General features: G+C 37.1%; 1 protein-coding gene across 2 annotated transcripts in view; it reads right to left on the bottom strand.

Moving 5' to 3' along the window:
- GUCY1A2 (guanylate cyclase 1 soluble subunit alpha 2) overlaps positions 1-21309 on the bottom strand; it is a 375283-nt gene that overhangs the window by 28592 nt on the left and 325382 nt on the right. For both annotated transcript variants that reach the window (XM_057749769.1, XM_057749770.1), the window contains one exon: positions 8991-9145. In XM_057749769.1, coding sequence (XP_057605752.1) covers positions 8991-9145 — 155 coding nt within the window. The remainder of the gene's footprint in view (positions 1-8990; positions 9146-21309) is intronic.

Raw genomic sequence — 21309 nt, 5'->3', positions numbered from 1 at the left:
CAAAAGTGCCAGAGATTATTGATCATCATGAGCCCCCCAGGAGGTTGCCACTCTTGCATCAAGATCTAGCCCTACCCAACAACCTATAGGCTCCCGTGCTGGAATGCCCCAGGCCAAACAACCAGCAGGATAGGAATACAGATCCACCCATCAGCAGACAGGGTGCCTGAAGCCATACTGAGCTCACAGCCACCTATAAACATGCCCCCCTAGACATGGCCCTGCCCACCAGAAGGACAAGACCCAGATCCACCAACCAGTGGCCAGGCACCAATCCCTCCCAACAAGAAGTCTGCACAAGCCTCAGAATCAACCTCACCCACAGAGAGCAGACACCAGAAGCAGGAGGAACTATGACCCTCCAGCCAGCAGAAAGGGGGCCACAAACACAAAGAGAGAAAATGAGATTGCAGGGAAATATGTTTCAGGCAAAGCAACAAGATAAAAAACCACAAGAACCACAAGTGAAGTGGAAATAGGCAATCTACTGGAAAAGAATTTGCACTAATGATAGTAAAAAAGATCCAAGATCTAGGAAAAACAATGGAGGCACAGACCAAGAAATTGCAAGAGATGTCTGACAAAGAGATAGAAGATTTAAAGAACAAACAAACAGATGAGCAATACAATAACTGGCATGTAAAACACACTTGAAGAAATTGATAGCAGAATAACTGAAACAGAGAAACGAATAAGTGAGCTGGAAGACAGAATGGTGGAAATCACTCCCATGGAACACAGTAATGAAAAAAGAATGAAAAGAAATGAGAAAGTCTCAGAGACCTCTGGGACAACATTAAACACACCAACATTCACATTGTAAGGGCCTCAGAAGGAGGGGAGAGAAAGAAAGAGCCAGAGAAAATATATGATGAGATTACAACTGAAAACTTCCCTAACATGGGAAAGGAAACACTCACTCAAATCCAGGAAGTGCAGAGAATCCCATATATGATGAATCCAAAGAGGAACATGCTGAGACACATATTAATCAAACTAACAAACATTAAAGACAAAGAAAAAATTAAAGCAACAAGGGAAAAGCAACAAATAACATAAAAGAGAAGCCTCATAAGATCATCAGCTGATTTTTCAGCAGGAACTCTGCAGGCCAGAAGAGAGTAGCATGAAATATTTAAAGCGATAAAAGGGAAAAACCTATAACCAAGAATACTGTACTCAGCAAGGCTTTTGTTCAGATTCAAAGGAGAAATCAAAACTTTTTACAGGCAAGCAAAAGATAAGAGAATTCAGTACTACCAAACCAGCATTACAAATCCTAAGAAAACTTCTCTAGGCAGAAAAGACCACAAGTGAATCAAGAAAATTACAAATGGGGGAACTTACTGGTAAAGGTAAACATAAAGTAAAGGTAGGAATTCATCCACATGCAAATATGATATAAAAACCAGCAATCATGAGAAGAGAAAAGTACAAATGCAGAATATTGGAAATGCAATGGAAACTAAGAGGCCAGCAACTTAAAAACAATCTGGTATATATACAGACTGCTATATCAAAACCTCATGGGAACCACAAGCTAAAAATCTACAATAGATACACACACAAAAAAGAAAAGCAATCCAAATGCATCACTAATGATAGATATCAAATCACAAGAGAAGAGAACAAAAGAGGAAGAAAAAAGACCTCCAAAAACAAATATGAATCAATTAACAAAATGGAAATAAGAACATTCATATTGATAATTATCTTAAATATAAATGGATTAAATGTTCCTGCCAAAAGATATAGACTGCTGAATGGATTAAAAAATAGACCGATATACATGCCGTCTACAAGAAACTCACTTCAGATCTTAGAGATACATATAGCCTGAAAGTTAGGGGGTGGAAACAGATATTCCATGCAAATGGAAATCAAAAGAAAGCTGGAGTAGCAATACTCATATCAGACAAAATAGACTTTGAAATAAAGAACATTACAAGGGACAAATAAGGACACTACATAATGATCAAGGGATCAATCTAAGAAGATATAACAATTTTAAATATATATGCACCCAACATAGCAGCACTTCAATATGTAAGGCAAAAATTAACAGCCATAAAAGAGGAACGGACAGTAATACAATAACAGTGGGGGACATTAATACCAAACTCTCATCAATGAGATCATCCAGACAGAAAATCAATAAGAAAACACAGGACTTAAATGACACATTAGATCAATTGACTTAATTGATATTTACAGAACATCCAATCTGAAAGTAGCTGAATACACTTTCTTCTCAAGTTCACATGGAACATTCTCCAGGATAGATCACATCTTGGGCCACAAATCTAGCCTTGGTAAGTTTAAGAAAACTGCAATCATATGAAGTATCTTTTCTGGCCATAACACTATGGGATTAGAAATCAATTGCAGCAATGAAAAACACTAAAAAACACAAACACATGGAGGCTAAATAATATGCTACTAAACAACCAATGGATCACTGAAGAAATCAAAGAGGAAATCAAAAAATACCTAGAGACAAATGACAATGAAAATATGATGATCAAAAAACTATGAGATGCAGCAGAAGCAGTTTTCTAAAACAGAAGTTTATAGCACTACAATCTTACCTCAGGAAAGAAGAAAAACCCAAACAAACAACCTAACCTTACACCTAAAGCAACTAGAAAAAGAAGACAAACAAAACCTACAGTTAGTAGAAGGAAAGAAGTCATAAAGATCAGAGCAGAAATAAATGAAATAGAGACTTAGAAAACAACAGCAAAGATCAATGAAACTAAAAGCTGGTTCTTTGAGGAGATAAACAAAATTGATAAACCTTTAGCCAGATTCATCAGAAAAAGAGAGAGAGGATTCAAGTCAATAAAATTAGAAATGAAAAAGAAGTTACAACTGACACTGCAGAAATAAAAAGGATCATAAAAGACTACTACAAGCAACCATAGGAAAATAAATTGGACAACCTAGAAGAAATGGACAAATTTTTAGAAAGATATAGCTTTCCAACATTGAACCAGGAAGAAAGAGAAAACATGAACAGACCAATCAAAAGTACTAAAATTGAAACTGTGATTAAAACATCTTCCAACAAACATAAGTCCAGGACCAGATGGCTTCACAGGTGAAGTCTACCAAACATTTAGAGAAGAGTTAATACCTATCCTTCTGAAATTTTTCCAAAAACGTGCAGAGGGAGGAACACTCCCAAGCTCATTCTAGTAAGCCACCATCACCCTGATATCAAAATTAGACAAAGATATCATAAAAAAGAAACTTACAGGCGAATATCACTGATGAACATGGACACAAAAATCCTCAACTAGCAAACTGAATCCAACAAGGATTCTTCAATATCCACAAATCAATCAGTGTAGTACACCACATTAACAAACTGAAGAATAAAAACGATATGATCATTTCAATAGATGCAGAAAAACCTTTGACATAATTCAATGCCCACTCATGATAAAAGTTCCCCAGAAAGTGGGTATAAAGGGAACTTGCCTCAACATAATAAAGGCCATATAAGACAAACCCACAGCCAACATCATTCTCAGTGGTGAAAAGCTGAAAGAATTCCCTCTAAGAGTAGGAACAAGGCAAGGATGCCCACTGTCAGCATTTTTATTCAACATAGTTTTGGAAGTTCTAGCCATGGCAATCAGAGTAGAAAAAGAAATAAAGCCAAATTGGAAAACAAGATGTGAAACTGTCACTGTTTGCAGATGACATGATACTATACATAGAAAATCTTAAAGATGTTACCAGAAATCCACTAGAGCTAATCAATGAATTTGGTAAAGTTGCAGAATGCAAAATTAATACATGGAAATTACTTGCATTTCTATTCACTAACAACAAACGATCAGGAAGAGAAATTAAAGAAACAATCCAATTTACCATTGCATCAAAAAGAATAAAATACCTAGGAATAAAACTATCTAAGGATGGACTTCCTAGGTGGTGCAGTGGTTAAGAATCTACCTGCCAATGCAGGGGACATGGGTTCAAACCCTGCCCCAGGAAGATGCCACATGCCTTGGAGCAACTAAGCCATTGAACCACTACTATTGAGCCTGTGCTCTAGAGCCTGTAAGCCACAACTATTGAGCCCATGTGCCACAACTACTGAAGCCCATGTGCCTAGAGCCCATGCTCCATAACAAGAGAAGTCACCACAATGAGGAGCCCGCACACCACAATGAAGAGTAGCCCCCACTCGCCACAACTGGAGAAAGCCTGTGTGCAGCAATGAAGACCCAACACAACCAATTAAATAAATAAATAAATAAATAAATTTATTAAAAAAAATACCTAAAGTGACAAAAGACTTCTACTCTGAAAAGTAATTGCGGATGACACAAACAGATGTTCTTGGATTGGAATAATCAATATTGTCAAAAGGAGTATATCTCAATGCAATCTACAGATTCAATGCAATCCCTCTCAAAGTGCCAATGGCATTTTTCACAGAATGAGAACAAAGAAATTTAAAATTTATATTGAAACATAAAAGACCCTGAGTAGCCAAATCAATCCTAAGAAAAAAAAACAGAGCTGTAGGCATTGGACCCCCTGACTTCAGACAATACTACAAAGTTACAGTAACCAAAACAATATGGTACTGGTACAAAAACAGAAATATCAATTAATGGAATAGGATAGAAAGCACAGAAATAAACTCATGCATCTATTGTCAATTAATCTACAACAAGGTAGGCTAGAATATACAATGTAGAAAAAGACAGCCTCTTCAATAATTGGCACTGGGAAAACTAGACAGCTACAGGTAAAAGAATGAAATTAGAATACTCCCTAACACCATACACAAAAATAAACTCAAAATGGATTAAAGACTTAAATATAAGGCTAGTTTTTCTCCATAAAACTCTTAGAGAAAAACATAGGCACGACACTCTTTGACATAAATTGCAGCAAGGTCTTTTTTGATTCCAGTAAGGGAAATAAAAACAAAAATAAGCAAATGGGACTTAATTGAACTTAAAGGCTTTTGCACAGTAAAGGAAACCATCAACAACATAAAGACAACCCACAGAGGGAGAAAATATTTGCAAATGACTGAGAAGGGATTAATCTCCAAAATACAGCTCATGCAGCTCTATATCAAAAAAGCAAGCAACCCAATCAAAAAATGGGCAGATTGTCCAAACAAACAGTTCTCCAAAGAAGACATACAGATGGCCAAAAAGCACATGAAAAGATGCTCAATATCACTAATAATTAGAGAAATGCAAATCAAAACTACAATGAGATACCATCTCACACCAGTTAGAATGGCCATCATCAGAAAGTATAAAAACAACAAATGCTTGAGAGGGTGTGGAGAAAACGGGACACTATTGGTGGGAATGTAAATTGGTACAGCTACTATGGAGAACAGTATGGAGGTTCTTTAAAAAACTTAAAATAGAACTACCATATGATCTAACAATCCCATTCCTGGGCATATATCCAGAGAAAACCATAATCCAAAAGGATACATGCACCGCAATGTTCATTGCAGCACATTTACAATTGCCAAGTCATGGAAGCAAGCTAAATGTCCATTGACAGAGTAATGAATAAAGAAGATGTGGTACATACATATAATGGAATATTAGTCAGCCATTAAAAAAAGAATGAAATAATGCCATGCACAGCAACATGGGTGGACATAGAGATTCTCATACTAAGTGAAGTAAGTCAGACAAGAGACAGACAAATATCATATGGTATCACTTATATGTGGAATCTAATTAAAAAAATATACAAGTGAACTCATTTGCAAAACAGAAGCAGACATGGATATTGAAAACAAACATTGTTAACAAAGAGGAAATGTGGGGCCAGGGGATAAATCAGGAGCTTTGGATGAACACCTGCACACTACTATATATAAAGTAAATAACCAACAAGGACCTACTGTATAGCACAGGAAACTCTATCTGATTTTCTGTGATAAGCTATATGAGAAAAGAATCTAAAAAAGAATGAATATACTTATATGTATAACTGAATCACTTGGCTGTACACCTGAAACTAACACAACATTGTAAATCAACTATACTCCAATAAAATTAGAATATTTAAAAAAATTTTAAAAAACTGTCTAAAGATTTCAAAATAACCAGACAATATTGGATACTTTACAGCATTTAATTCAGGAAAGAAAATTTGAAATTTTAAGCTCCTATGAGCTTAAAACCCAGTTTTATTTCACAAATTACTACTTGCTCTAAGAAAGTTCAATTTTGCCTCTTTATAGAGAATGACCCTGAAAAGTCCACCTGGCATTTCACTTTGAGTATCCTGGAAAAGGGAAGAATACTCTACACTTGTGGATTCATAAATCACCTATGCTGTATGGAATAGAACAATTATACGTAGCTGAAGTGGATAGACTGGTGTATATAAAACCAACAGAAAGCACTTGGGTACACATCCATAATCTAAAAATCCAGTCCCATTGAGATTATATACTTAAATTTAGTTTTCCAGAAACTTACCAGGAACCAAAGTACACTGTTTTTAATGGTATCCCAGATAAAAATGGATGTCAAAATTCACTGAATCCAATCACTCATGTGAAGCATGGAAGACAAGTTGAAATAGGAAATGGTTTGGATCCTAGGGTCTCAGTAATTAGCTACATTTCCATCAAGGAAATGGGAATAAGATTACCTGCTTACAATCACTGGATTACTGCCCTTCTCACCCTCTAATCTATTCTTATTTCTACAACCTTGGAGATATTTTTAAAGTACAAATCTGGTCAAGTCACTACTCTGCTCAAAATTCTTCAATGTCTTTCTTTGCTCTTAGGGTTAAGTTGAAATCCTTTAACATGAATTACAGCTTCAGTTGGTCTGACTTCAGCCTATCTCTTTGTCCTTGTTTTAGTCCACTCTTTCTCTTGCTCTAATACTCTAATCAGGGTTTTTGATCTCAGCAGTAGTCTTTTGTAATAAACTGTTTACTTGCATACATCTACCAGCTGGTTTGTGGTCTCCTCCATGGAGGCAGAGATCATATTTATGGTGTTTATTGTTGAAACATTAGTGCCTATCATAGTGTTTGCAACATAGTAGGTACTGGAGAAGTATTTGTTGAAAGAAGGGAAAGAGGGAGGAATACAGAAACAGATGGAGGAAAAGGATTATTCTGAGGGTAGACCAAACAAAAATATTTTTATAAAGTATTAGTAGAAATTACAAGATTTGGGACCAGTTGGAGAAAGTATCTTTTATAATCTACCCAGATGGCAGCTCAATGTGCTCATTTGTATGTTTTCTCTTTGTGGGGGGAGGCAGGGAGGAAATGAGGGGGAGCATATCATAACAGAACAAAATGTTTCAGTGCTTGCAGTGTTTGAAATGATTCTATTCTTCAGACCTTATTGATCACCAAGGATCATTACAAACTCCCACCAATGTGAAAAAGATTATTAAAACTGAAAGGCAGCACCCAAATGCACACTCTGTGTGGCTTGTGGGGTTTCCTTTATTGATCACATATAAACAAAGCCAGCTACAGCAAAGATATTTAAGCTCAGGCTATGAACTCCTCACACAGTTAATCCATTCTTTGCAAATCATTTTTTTTAAAAATGGAGTTTCTGTAAATCTACATCACTTATGCAAACAAGAAACATAAGTATTAGCTCCATGATGGAAAAAATTATAACCATGGTAAGAGGATATAGGTGAGCTGGCTGATCTTCAGGATCTTTTCCTTACCCTGTGGTCTAGAACAAAAAATGCACTGATCAAGAACACTGACCTGGAGAAGCTTCCAAATTCTATTTAATATGGAAATCATTGTCAGATCATCTGTATTATGCCCAGAATTATGTTAGAAAAATTGGCAGAAAGTTAAAAGAACTAAAACTCTTATACCCTAAAAATGACTTGTAGTCCTTAAGCAACTTTTTCTTGATTTTATATTTTTAATTTCTTCCTCTTCCTCATATGCTCCTCAGAAATCTGGAAATACTAGTCTTTTATCAAAAAAACCTTAACTTCTCTCTGTATAGATGTAGTATCAAAAGCCTCAAAGTATCATCATTTTTTTTTGTTATTATAAATCAACATTTACTATCTATGCATTTAAACTTTCTGCTTCTGGGTTTTTTTGTTTACTTTTTGTTTGGGTTTTTTGTTTGTTTTTGTTTTTTTTTTTTTAGCCTGGGTTAACATGGTGGCCATGTTAATAAAAATGGAACTAATCGTGGAACTAATGAAATGCCTTGTACACAAAAGCTTAGAATTAAGCCAAAGTCTACCAACTAGGAGGTATTCATACTGTTTTCCTAGTACAGAGGTGTTTTTCTTATCAGTGCATTTATTCAGTAATTTAATAAATATTTATAGAATGCTTATTATGTGCTAAACATTTTTTGTAAGTTTTGGAGATGTAAAGATGAGCCAAACAGACTTGGTCTCTGCCCATATAGAGCCTGATATCTAGTGGGTTAGAGGACATCTACCAGGCACAAAATAAGGATGACTTTAGCTGTCAAAATGTGTGGAGTTGTCAAATATAACCTTTAAGATAGAGTCTGAAGTTTTACTCTGTACTGAATATATATTTAATTTTAGTGAGTCCCTATTTATATTCATTATTCAGAAGAATAAAAACAGACAATTATCTTTTCTATCTTATTCCTGTGATTTTTATAAACATTGAGGAACATTTTGAAAACATTAGGATTTCTAGTGTTATGCAGACCCTTAACATTTGCTCTCCTGTGTTTTAAACAGGAATATCTAAGAAGGACAGAGACTGTGAGAAATGACAAACCTGCACTGACCTCTCAATCAAGTCAGGTTTTCCATGTACTTTCTTAGGGTGCAAATTAAATTTTGTGTCATAATTGCTATCTTTCAGACTGGATGGATTTATTCATATTATCTTAGAGAATAACAAGATCAAGAAAAAATACAGCCTCACAAGTGTCAGGCTATCAGCACAAAACAATGCCAAAGACGGGGAGAAGGCCAAAAAGCACTTACTGGTAAGTTGTTGGGCTGACATTGATGCGTCGAGGGTGACTTCCTGATTCGAATTTGCTTGCCAGAGTGACATTATTTCCAAACAGGCAGTACCGTGGCATTCTTACCCCAACAACTCCAGCCAGCACAGAGCCTGAGTGAATGCCTATTCTCATCTAAAGAAGAAAAGGGAAAAGAAAAAGTATATATTTATGTTCTCATTTGGTATGCAATTATTTTAATAAGAGGTATTGGTGAAACAATAAACTCCTAGCTCCTCAAAGATAGGGACTGAGGTATTGGTCATTTTCCTGAGCAAAATATCTGGACAATTATACCAATAGTTATAAAATTTATATTATATCAATGAACATGGATGCTGTGGAATAAATGAACAAATGGATTAAGTATAAGAAAAAAAAACTGCATTTAATTTTCTACATAAATCCAGTTGTGCTAGAAACTAAATTAGGTTTTATTTGTACCTAGTATGCTCTAATAAATGGAAAGTGTGTTATTCTCCCTCCAGTTATTCTCACATAAAACCCTATTTTTTCCTTCATAGCATCAAATGCAATTGTAAATTAAATATTTATATTTCTGTTTATCTGTTCATTTAAAATATTTTTATGTCTCCGCCTGAGACTTACTCCGCGGAGTTCTCTTCTGCTGTCTTACGTCAAAACCAGCCTTCTCTGACCCCCAAAGGACTTGAAGAGATATCTGCCCACTTTCTGTAAGACAAAACTGAAGTTCTTCTTGAGTTGGACAAGCAACCCCAAAAGTTTGGACAACCATGAGGAAACAAAGAAACACCATGCAGGCAAAGGAGCAGGAAAAAAACCCACAAGACCAAATAAATGAGGAGGAAATGGGAAAAATGCCTGAAAAAGAATTCAGAGTAATGATAGTCAAAATGATACAAAATCTCGATAACAAAATAGAGAAAGTACAAGAAACAGTTCATAAGAACTCAGAAAAACAAACAGCAATGGATGACAAAATAACTGAAATTAAAAATACTCTAGATGCTATAACCAGCAGAATGACTGAGGCAGAAGAACAAATAAGTGAGTTGGAAGATAGAATGGGGGAAATAACTGCCACAGAGCAGGAAAAAGAAAAAAGAATAAAAAGATTAGAAGACAGTCTCAGAGACCTCAGTGATAACCTTAAACGTACCAACATTCGAATTATAGGCATCCCAGAAGAAGAAGAAAACAAGAAAGGGTCTGAGAAAATATCTGAAGAGGTTATAGTGGAAAACTTCCCCAACATGGGAAAGGAAATAATTAACCAAGTCCAAGAAGCACAGAGAGTCCCATACACAATAAACCCAAGGAGAAATACACCAAGACACATATTAATCAAACTAACGACAATTAAAAACAAAGAAAAAATATTAAAAGCAGCAAGAGAAAAGCAGCAAACAACATATAAGGGAAAACCCATCAGGATAACAGCTGACCTTTCTACAGAAACTCTGCAGGCCAGAAGGGAATGGCAGGATATACTGAAAGTCCTGAAAGAGAGAAACCTACAGCCAAGAATACTCTACCCAGCAAGAATCTCATTCAGATTTGCCAGAGAAATCAAAAGCTTTCCAGACAAGCAAAAGTTCAGAGAATTCAGCACCACCAAACCAGCCTTACAACAAGTGCTAAAGGAACTTCTCTAAGGAGGAAACACAAGAAAAGGAAAACACCTACAAATACAAACCCAAAACAATTCAGAAAATGGTAACTGGAACACACATGTCCATAATCACTTTAAATGTAAATGGATTAAATGCTCCAACCAAAAGACACAGACTGGCTGAATGGATACAAACACAAGACCCTTCTCTATGCTGCCTACAAGAAACCCACTTCAGACCAAGGGATACATATAGACTGAAAGTAAAGGGATGGAAAAAGATACTCCATGCAAATGGAAGTCAAAAGAAAGCTGGAGTAGCAATATTCATATCAGACAAATTAGACTTGAAAGTAGAGACTATTACAAGAGACAAGGAAGGACACTACATAATGATCAAGGGATCCATTCAAGAAGAACATATCACAATGGTAAATATCTATGCCCCCAATATAGGAGCACCTCAATACATAAGGCAAATGCTAACAGCTATAAAAGGGGACATCGACAGTAATACAATAATAGTGGGAGACTTGAACACCCCACTTACATCCATGGACAGATCATCCAAACAGAAAATAAATAAAGACACACAAGCTTTAAATGACACATTAGACCATCTCGACTTCATTGATATTTATAGGACATTCCATCCAAAAACGACAGACTACACTTTCTTCTCAAGTGCACATGGAACATTTTCCAGGACAGATCACATCTTGGGTCACAAATCAAACCTCAGCAAATTCAAGAAAATTGAAATCATATCAAGCATCTTCTCAGACCACAACGCCATGAGACTAGATATCAATTACAGGAAAAAAACTGCAAAAAATACAAACACATGGAAGCTAAACAATTCACTCTTAAACAACCAAGGAATCACTAAAGAAATCAAAGAGGAAATCAAAAAATATCTAGAAACAAATGACAACGAAAACACAACAACCTAAAACCTATGGGATGCAGCAAAAGCAGTTCTAAGAGGGAAGTTTATAGCAATACAGTCCTACCTTAAGAAACAAGAAAATTATCAAATAAACAACCTAACCTTACACCTAAAACAACTAGAGAAAGAAGAACAAAGAAACCCCAAAGTGAGCAGAAGGAAAGAAATCATAAAGATCAGAGCAGAAATAAATGAAGAAGAAAGGAAAGAAACCATAAGAAAAATAAATGAAACTAAAAGCTGGTTCTTTGAGAAGATTAACAAAATTGATAAACCATTAGCCAGACTCATCAAGAAAAAAAGGGAGAAGATGCAAATCAACAGAATTAGAAATGAAAAAGGAGAAGTCACAACGGACACCTCAGAAATACAAAGGCTCATGAGAGACTACTACAAGCAACTATATGCCAATCAATTGGATAACCTGGAAGAAATGGATACATTCTTAGAAAAATACAATCTTCCAAGACTGAACCAGGAAGAAATAGAAACCATGAACAGACCAATCACAAGTACGGAAATTGAGGCAGTGATTAAAAATCTGCCAACACACAAAAGCCCAGGACCAGATGGGTTCACGGGCGAATTATATCAAACATTTCAAGAAGAGTTAACACCTATCCTTCTCAAACTCTTCCAAAATATTGCAGAAGGCAGAGCACTCCCAACCTCATTCTACGAGGCCACCATCACCCTGATACCAAAACCAGGCAAAGATGTCACAAAAAAAGAAAACTACAGACCAATATCACTGATGAATATAGATGCAAAAATCCTCAACAAAATACTAGCTAACAGACTCCAACAGCACATTAAAAAAATCATACACCATGATCAAGTGGGCTTTATCCCTGGGATGCAAGGATTCTTCAATATACGCAAATCAATCAACGTGATACATCATATCAACAAATTGAAGGATAAAAACCATATGATCATTTCAATAGATGCAGAAAAAGCTTTTGACAAAGTTCAACATCCATTTATGATAAAAGCTCTCCAGAAAATGGGCATAGAAGGAAATTACCTCAACATAATAAAAGCCATATATGAAAAACCAAAAGCCAACATTGTTCTCAATGGGGAAAAACTGGAAGAATTCCCTCTAAGAACAGGAACAAGACAAGGGTGTCCACTCTCACCACTATTATTCAACATAGTTTTGGAAGTTTTAGCCACAGTCATCAGAGAAGAAAAAGAAATCAAAGGAATCCAATTTGGAAAAGAAGAAGTAAAATTGTCACTCTTTGCAGATGACATGATATTATATATAGAAAACCCTAAAGACTCTACCAGAAAACTGCTAGCACTAATTGATGAGTTTAGTAAAGTAGCAGGATACAAAATAAATGCACAGAAATCTCTTGCATTCCTATACACGAACAACGGAAGAGCAGAAAGAGAAATTAAGGAAACTCTCCCTTTCACCATTGCAACCAAAAGAATCAAATACCTAGGAATAAACCTGCCTAAGGAGGCAAAAGATCTGTATGCAGAAAACTTTAAGACATTGATGAAAGAAATCAAAGATGACACAAACAGATGGAAGGATATACCATGTTCCTGGATTGGAAGAATCAACATAGTGAAAATGCCTGTACTACCCAAAGCAATTTACAGATTCAATGCAATCCTGATCAAATTACCAATGGCATTTTTCACAGAACTAGAGCAAGAAATCTTATGATTTGTATGGAAACACAAAATACCCCGAATAGCCAAAGCAATCTTGAGAAGGAAAAATGGAGTAGGTGGAATCAGGCTTCCTGACTTCAAACTATACTACAAGGCCAGAGTGATCAAGACAGTATGGTACTGGCACAAAAATAGAAAGGACGATCAATGGAATAGAATAGAGAATTCAGAAGTAAGCCCAAACACATATGGGCACCTTATCTTTGACAAAGGAGGCACGAGTATACAATGGAAAAAAGACAACCTCTTCAATAAGTGGTGCTGGGAAAATTGGACAGCAACATGTCAAAGAATGAAATTAGAACACTTCCTAACACCATACACAAAAATAAACTCCAAATTGATTAAAGACCTACATGTGAGGCCAGACACTATAAAACTCCTAGAGGAAAACATAGGCAGAACACTCTATGACATACATCAAAGCAACATCCTTTTTGACCCACCTCCTAGAATCAGGGAAATAAAATCAAGAATAAACAAAGGGGACCTCATGAAATTTAAAAGCTTTTGCACAGCAAAAGAAACCATAAACAAGACTAAAAAGCAACCCTCAGAATGGGAAAAAATAGTTGCCTATGAAACAATGGACAAAGGATTAACCTCCAAAATATACAAGCAGCTCATGAAGCTTAATACCAAAAAAGCAAATAACCCAATCCACACATGGGCAGAAGACCTAAATAGACATTTCTCCAAAGAAGACATACAGATGGCCAACAAACACATGAAAAGATGCTCAGCATCACTAATCATCAGAGAAATGCAAGTCAAAGCCACAATGAGGTATCACCTCACACCAATCAGAATGGCCATCATCACAAAGTCTGGAAACAACAAATGTTGGAGAGGGTGTGGAGAAAAGGGAACTCTCCTGCACTGTTGGTGGGACTGTAAGTTGGTACAGCCACTATGGAAAACAATTTGGAGGTTCCTTAAAAAACTACAAATAGAACTACCATATGATCCAGTAATCCCACTCCTGGGCATATACCCAAAGAAAACCATAATCCCAAAAGAAACTTGTACCATAATGTTTATTGCAGCACTATTTACAACATCCAGGACATGGAAGCAACCTAAATGCCCATCAACAAATGAATGGATACAGAAGATGTGGCATATATATACAATGGAATATTACTCAGCTATAAAAAGGGATGAGATGGAGCTATATGTAATGAGGTGGATAGAACTACAATCTGTCATACATAGTGAAGTAAGTCAGAAAGAGAAGGACAAATATTGTATGCTAACTCACACATACAGAATCTAAAAGTGGTACTGATTAACTCAGTGACAAGAACAAGGATGCAGATACAGAGAATGGACTGGAGAACTTGAGGTATGGGAGGGGGCGAGGGGTGAAGGGGAAACTGAGACGAAGCAAGAGAGTAGCACAGACATATATATATACTACCAACTGTAAAATAGTCAGTGGGAAGTTGTTGTATAACAAAGGGAGTCCAACTCGAGGATGGAGGATGTCTTGGAGGACTGGGGCAGGGAGGGTGGGGGGGACTCAAGGGGGGGGAGTCAAGGAAGGGAGGGAATATGGGGATATGTGTATAAAAACAGATGATTGAACCTGGTGTACCCCCCAAAAAATAAAAAAATAAAAAAAATAAAAAAAAATATTTTTATGTCTGTTTATTTTAGATAATTTCTATTTCCAAATTTACTAGTCTTTTCTTTTATAGCGCCTTATCTTTTATTAATCACATCTAGTGTATTTTTCTTCTTAGATATTGTGATTTTCCTTTCTCAAAGTTCAATTTGAACTTTTTGTTTGTTTGTTTTTCAGGTATCAAATTAACTTTTGAATATATGGAAACAAAATAACTGTTTTAATACTTTCGTCTGCTAATTCTAACATATGCTCCACTTCTGTGTCAATTTTGATTCACTTATTTTGTTTTTTCATTATTTTGGGTCATATTTTTCAGCCTAGTAATTTTTCGTTGGATGTTAGATATCATAAATTGACTTTGTTGAGTGCTGGATATTTTTATACTCTTATTAATATTTCTCAAGATTTGTCCTGGGATGCAGTCAAGGTACTCAGAAACAGTTTTTGTTTTGTTTTGTTTTTCTTTCAAGTCTTGCTTTTAAAAATATGTTAGGCAAGTCTTGAGCTGTGTTTCATGGAGGGCTAATTATTCCCCACTAGTGAGGCAAGAATCCTCTGAGTACTATACCCAATGCCAATGATTTATGAGGTTTTCCAGTCTTCCTGATGGGATTAGACACTTTTTCCAAGGCTTGTGTGAGTTCCAGGAACTTTTTTTCTAATTCTTTCAGGTGTTTTTCCCCATTGGGCTCAGGTAGTTTTCTCACATACAAACAACAATCAGTAATTTAATTAGCAGAGGCTATGGGGGAAGGCCTGTCCCAGGAGCGCCCCATAGGGTCCTGCTCAATGAATGGTAGTATTCCTTATACACAGGGATAAAGCATAAATTTTCTCTAAAATTAGAACAGCATTTTGAAAAATATTGGTATATTTCTTTGGGTTTCTATTTGCTTTCAGAGGCATATTTATATTCAATTATCTTTTAGGCAATATAAACCTTAAATACTAAGATTGCCAGGTTGGACCCATGATGCCAGGGTGGACCCATGATCTTTTTAAGCAGGAAGAGAGCAGAAATGAATATCACACTGACACATTTTACAGCTTCTATATTCTGTGCTTTTAGTCTGAGAAGAAAACTCCATACCCCACACCAACAACAAGGGTGAGTCAAAAATTATCCACACTTCGGTTATATTAAAACTTCTGTTGGCTGCACTGTCTTATCAGCACTTTCCATTCAAGGCTACTGTCTCCCAGTCATGGCTGTGCAGGTGTTAACATGTTACATCAGCTCATTTGTAACTGTGATGCGAGCAAAAATGGATGCCCCACTTGTGATCTGCAGGAAAGAAGAGCAGTGATTCATTTTTTGTGGTCTGAGGGTGTACCTGGTGCCATTATTTATCAAAGACTTTGTGTGCAGTATGGCGAAAGTGTATTGTCATGAAGAAGTGTGTATGAATGGGTAGAGATGCTGATTGAAGAGCTGAAGCCTAACTCTGGAATAAACACAGAGGACTGCTATCCGAGGGCGTTATGATCTTGCATGACAATGCACGTCTGCACATTTCTGCCCACACTGTCGACACTCTGCAAAAACTTCATTTTGAGGTGTTAAAGCATCCTCCCTATAGTCCTGATTTTGCTTCATTGGACTTTCACCTGTTTGGTCTCCTGAAAGCAGCCCTACGAGAATGAAGATTCACTTCTGATGAAGAAGCAAAGACAGTGGTGCATTCGTGGCTCACAGCTCAGCCTAAAACATTTTTTAATGAGGGAATATGAAAGCTTGTTGACAAATGGACAAAGTGTATTGAAAAAGAAGGAGACTGTGTTGAAAAATGATGCATTTGTCTTTTCTAAACGTTAATTAAAATAAATTCTACGTCCCGAGTGTGGATAATTTTTGGCTCACCCTTGCATATTGAAGGCTTATATGGTTCCACCTCTGCCTCCTTTCAAAAGACCTGAGGCTGTTTTTTTTTTAAACCAAATTGTCATAATAAGAATTATTGTAAACTAAAAATGCTGAAGATAAAAACCCTGGTATTCTTAAGAATGTGGGTGGAGAAATGGTCATTTTAAAAAACACCTTATGTCTTAGAAGACTATCTCAAAGCATGCATAAGAATATCAACAAACACAAAAATAGCACAGATTCGCTGTTACTGTCATTATAATGGAACAGGACTCAGAAAATTATTTACTCTTGGATGTAAGGAGGTACCATTGAGAACTTACAAGCTGAATCATCAGACTCCATTTTCTTTTACATTTCTTTTAAAAACTTCTTGAGATTTCCCAGGAATTGTTACCTAATAAAGAAGTCACTGATTGCCACATTCAGAATCTGGAAGAGTATCTAGCAGTTAGACAAAGTAGAGAGCTAATTTTAACTGTCAGTGAGGGATTTAGATTCATTTTGGCAAGAATAAACTTTAATTGGTTAACCAAGCAGTAACATTTGCATCCATCTGGTCAGGATACACTAGCTAAAAAGGATTGCTTTGCACTAAACCAGTGGTTGTCAACTGGGGCCATCTGTGCCCCTCAGTGGACATTTTACAATATCTTGAGACATTTTTTTATTTTCACAACTGTGATAGAGAACTATTATTGGCATCTATTCAGTAGAGATAGAGATTCCCAGGACAACTTCCCCATGTGAAAGAATTTTCCAGTCCAAAATATCAATAGTTCTGAGATTGAGAAACCCTGCATTAAACAGACCTCTGGTAACTTATAAACATTTAGCAGAGGAACACACACACAAACACACATACTAAATGCTTTAATAAGATCAATGCTTTGGTAAATAACATTAGACTTCACTTTTTAGTGAAAGTTCATGAAAAAAGTTGTTTGTCCTAGGGATTTATTGAAAAACACAATAACTTTAGGATCTACCTTGAGGTTAGGATATCTATTACTCAATCTCCCATACCTATATGAAATGTATGAAATAACACAAAACTCTGGTACGTATCAAAATCCCCAACAGTCAAGGGGTTCAGTTATTCTCATAATACTCTACTGATTATTTATTTGCTAAGGCACATAAACAACTGCATTTTTGGATAACATTCCTCCCACACCTCTTAAAAATAGAAGGCTTATATAGCTCAACCTGAGCTAGTCAAAACTCCTCTGATTTGGTAAAGAAGGAATGTTAGGGTTTGGAGGGCAGCACGGATCCATTGGTCCAGTCTTCCTCATTTTACAAATAAACTAGAGTCAAGAGAAGCACAATGAAAAGAGCAAATTAGTGTTAGGGCCAGCTACAGACCACAGGTCAGCTGGCTCTGGGTTCAGTGCACTACAAAAAACAACCCAAATTAAAAAGATCTGCAGGCTGTTTCTACAAGGCCCATCAGATTAAGGCAAACAAACAAACAAAAAGATTTAACCTGGTTTGCTTACTTTATGTACACAGAAGGGCTAGCACTTTCCAACTGAAACTCGGAAAAAAACAGTAATATATTCATTAAATCCAACACCAGAAGACTTCCATCCCTCTTCCATCTTATTGTTTATGCTTCTCCACACTAAATCTTTCTGATTGGTCTACTCACTACATCCTGAAAATGCCTAGAATATCCATGCCTCTGAGCTTTAACTCATGTTAATTGCCTCACCTGAAATACCATCCAGACTCTCTACTAGATATCAGGGTATAAAGGGAAACTAAAGATATATGCTCCCTGCCATCCTGGAGTTTTCATTTGAAGTAAAAGATAGAATAACTAATTGAAATTATGACAAATGCTAAAAAATTAAAGTGTAAAAGAAGGCAGAATATAGGCAACAGTGGACTAGGGTTGACCGAGTCTGGGAATGAAGTCTCCCTTAAGACACTCTGAGCTCAGTGCTGAAGGAGGAATGATTTTGGCTAGGTGGAGAGTAGTGGCACAGCTGTAGTTGGAGGGGTGGGAAGTAGAGTGAAAATAACATACAAAGACCCTAAAACCTAAAGAGCTTTGGTACATTTCAGCACTGTAGGAGGGCAAGTCAAGGTAGCTCTTGCTTAAAGAAAAAGTAAGAAAGAGACAGGCCATAAAATGAGGAAGTATTCCTGGATCATACACAATAAGATTTCTCAATCTCTGTTCTATTGACATTTTTGGGTCAGATAATTCCTTTTCGGGAGAAGCTATACTGTGCATTGTAGGATGTTTAGTGTCCCTGGCCTCTGTACATTAAATGCCAGTTGTAGATTGAAAGCATAGATTATGTTTGGGTAGTTTTGTTGCATAACCTATAAGGTATAGACTTTATATACAATCCCTGTTCTACTATCTACTGAATAGTGGTAAGCATTCTCCAGCCAATAGCACTATGATTTTCTTTAGGCAATTTACTTTCTCCTACTCTCAGGCCTGCAAGTTTTGTGGGACTGACTCCACTTCCAGGTCCAGGAGTAGGCCCTAACTGGTAAGGGTATGTCAGTCCTCCAGTGCTAACAATTAATTTAAAAATTAAAAAGTGATCAAATGTAAGCCAATGAGAGAGAGAATCTCAGAAGTTATGTGAGAGCTACAAGAAGAGACCCTCTTTTCCCCAAAACAGTGTGGTACACATTTGTGAACAGAGTACAGTATTCCATTTTGGTACCATGGTGTGGAGGCTTGGAGCTGCAGGAGACCACCTTTTGGAGCCTGAGGATGAAGCCAGCACTGAGTAGGTAGACCAAAGAGAACAAAAGAGAAGCCAAGGTCATGGTAACATCAAATTTTTAGCCGTCTCTAGCTTCATGTGAAGCCAAACCTACGTCTTGGCTTTTCAGTTATGAGTCAGTGGATTCCTCAATTATTTGGGTCATCTTGTTTATTAAGGCATTTGCCAAAAAAGGACTCAAGTCTTTCTGTTCACTAGCTATGTGAATTTACTCAAGTTAACTAACCTATCACAAATTATATGTAAAATAATAATCATAATACCATTTCAGAGGGGCTGCTGGCAAAATCAAATGAGATAAACTACAGGCCCACAGTAGGCACTGAAAAAAAATTATTTCCCTTTCTACACCTCATTGCCATTGCAATGCTTATGGTGTGAAGGATGAAGTCACACTCCCACTTATAATTAAGTAAATAGAGTTACTAATTCTGGAATGTCCAAGTGAAACTGAAACCATGATTAACATTATGAGCCAGCAAGTTAATACACAAGTACCAATTTCTGTTGAAATAGTCCTATTTGAGCAAGACAAAATGCCCAAACTAAAATAGAAAGTATATAGTAGAAAAAAAAAAGAAAAAACTTCTAGCAGAAAAAGCCATTTAACTGCTTACTCATGTTTGCATTTAAGTACTGTTCTTAGATTTATGTGATTAAGATTTTAAGGTTTGAAGAGTGGCCAAGATGGTGGAGTAGGAAGACCATGAGGTCACATCCTTCTATGGGCACACCAAAATTACAACTATTTACAGAGCAACTATTGATGAGAAAAACCATAAGACTAGTGAAAAGATCTTGCACATCCAAAGTATAAAGAACAAACCACAACAACAAAGGTAGGAAGAGAAGACACACAGTATAATCAAGACCAATACCCCAAGTGGGCAACCCACAAATTGTAGGGTTGTTATATGGCAGAGGTTCTCCCCAGAGAGTGAGAGGTCTGAGCCCCACATCAGGCTCCCCAGTCTGGGGGTCCTACACCAGGATGACAAGCCCCCAGAATGCTTGGCTTCAAAGGTCAAAAGGCCTTATTTTGGGAAAGCCAGAGGACTGTAGAAAATATAGACTCTGATCTTAAAGGGCATATACAAAATCTCACACACTCTGGGACACAGAGCAGAAACAGTAATTTGAAAGGAGCCTGGGTCAGATTCATCTATTGATTTTGGACACCCTCCTGGAGAGGCAGGAGGCAACTGGAGCTCACCCTGGGGATGTAAACACTGGTGGCAGTAATTTTGGGGAACACTTTCTATGAGAAGGATGATGGTGCTGGTAAGCACCATTTGGGGATCCTCCTGTTAGCTTATTAGCACTAGGACCCAGCCCTGCTGACTAGCCTGTCTGCTCCAAGACTAGGACACCTCAGGCCAAGCAGCTAGCTGAGCAGGGACAAGGCCTACCCACCAGCAGACCAGTGCCCTAAAGACCCCTTGAGCCCACAGCTACCCTGGGACTAAGTCCTGCCACCAGCTAGCACACAACTATTCTGAGACTACCAGGGTCCTACAACCAGAGATGCCCTCAGACCCAGCTCTGCCCACTTATGGGCTAACACCAGCCTCAAAATTCTCCTGGGATGAGGCCTGGGACCTCTGCCCACCAGTGGACAGACAGCACCATCAGGACTACCACAGCCCCACAGCTTGCTGTATCAGGACCCAGCCCACCCACCAGCAGGCTTCACCAACTCAAAAACCCCTTGGGCCCCAGACTCACCCACCAGCAGGACAAAACCAGCTCTGGGACAACCTTGGGCCCCACAACCCCAGGATCCAGCTCCACCCACTAGCAGATTGATACCA

The sequence above is a fragment of the Hippopotamus amphibius genome, chromosome 9, assembly GCF_030028045.1.
Source record: "Hippopotamus amphibius kiboko isolate mHipAmp2 chromosome 9, mHipAmp2.hap2, whole genome shotgun sequence".
Lineage (NCBI taxonomy): Eukaryota > Metazoa > Chordata > Mammalia > Artiodactyla > Hippopotamidae > Hippopotamus > Hippopotamus amphibius.
Note: the sequence above shows the minus strand (reverse complement) of the source record. Positions and strands in the feature narration are given on the sequence as shown.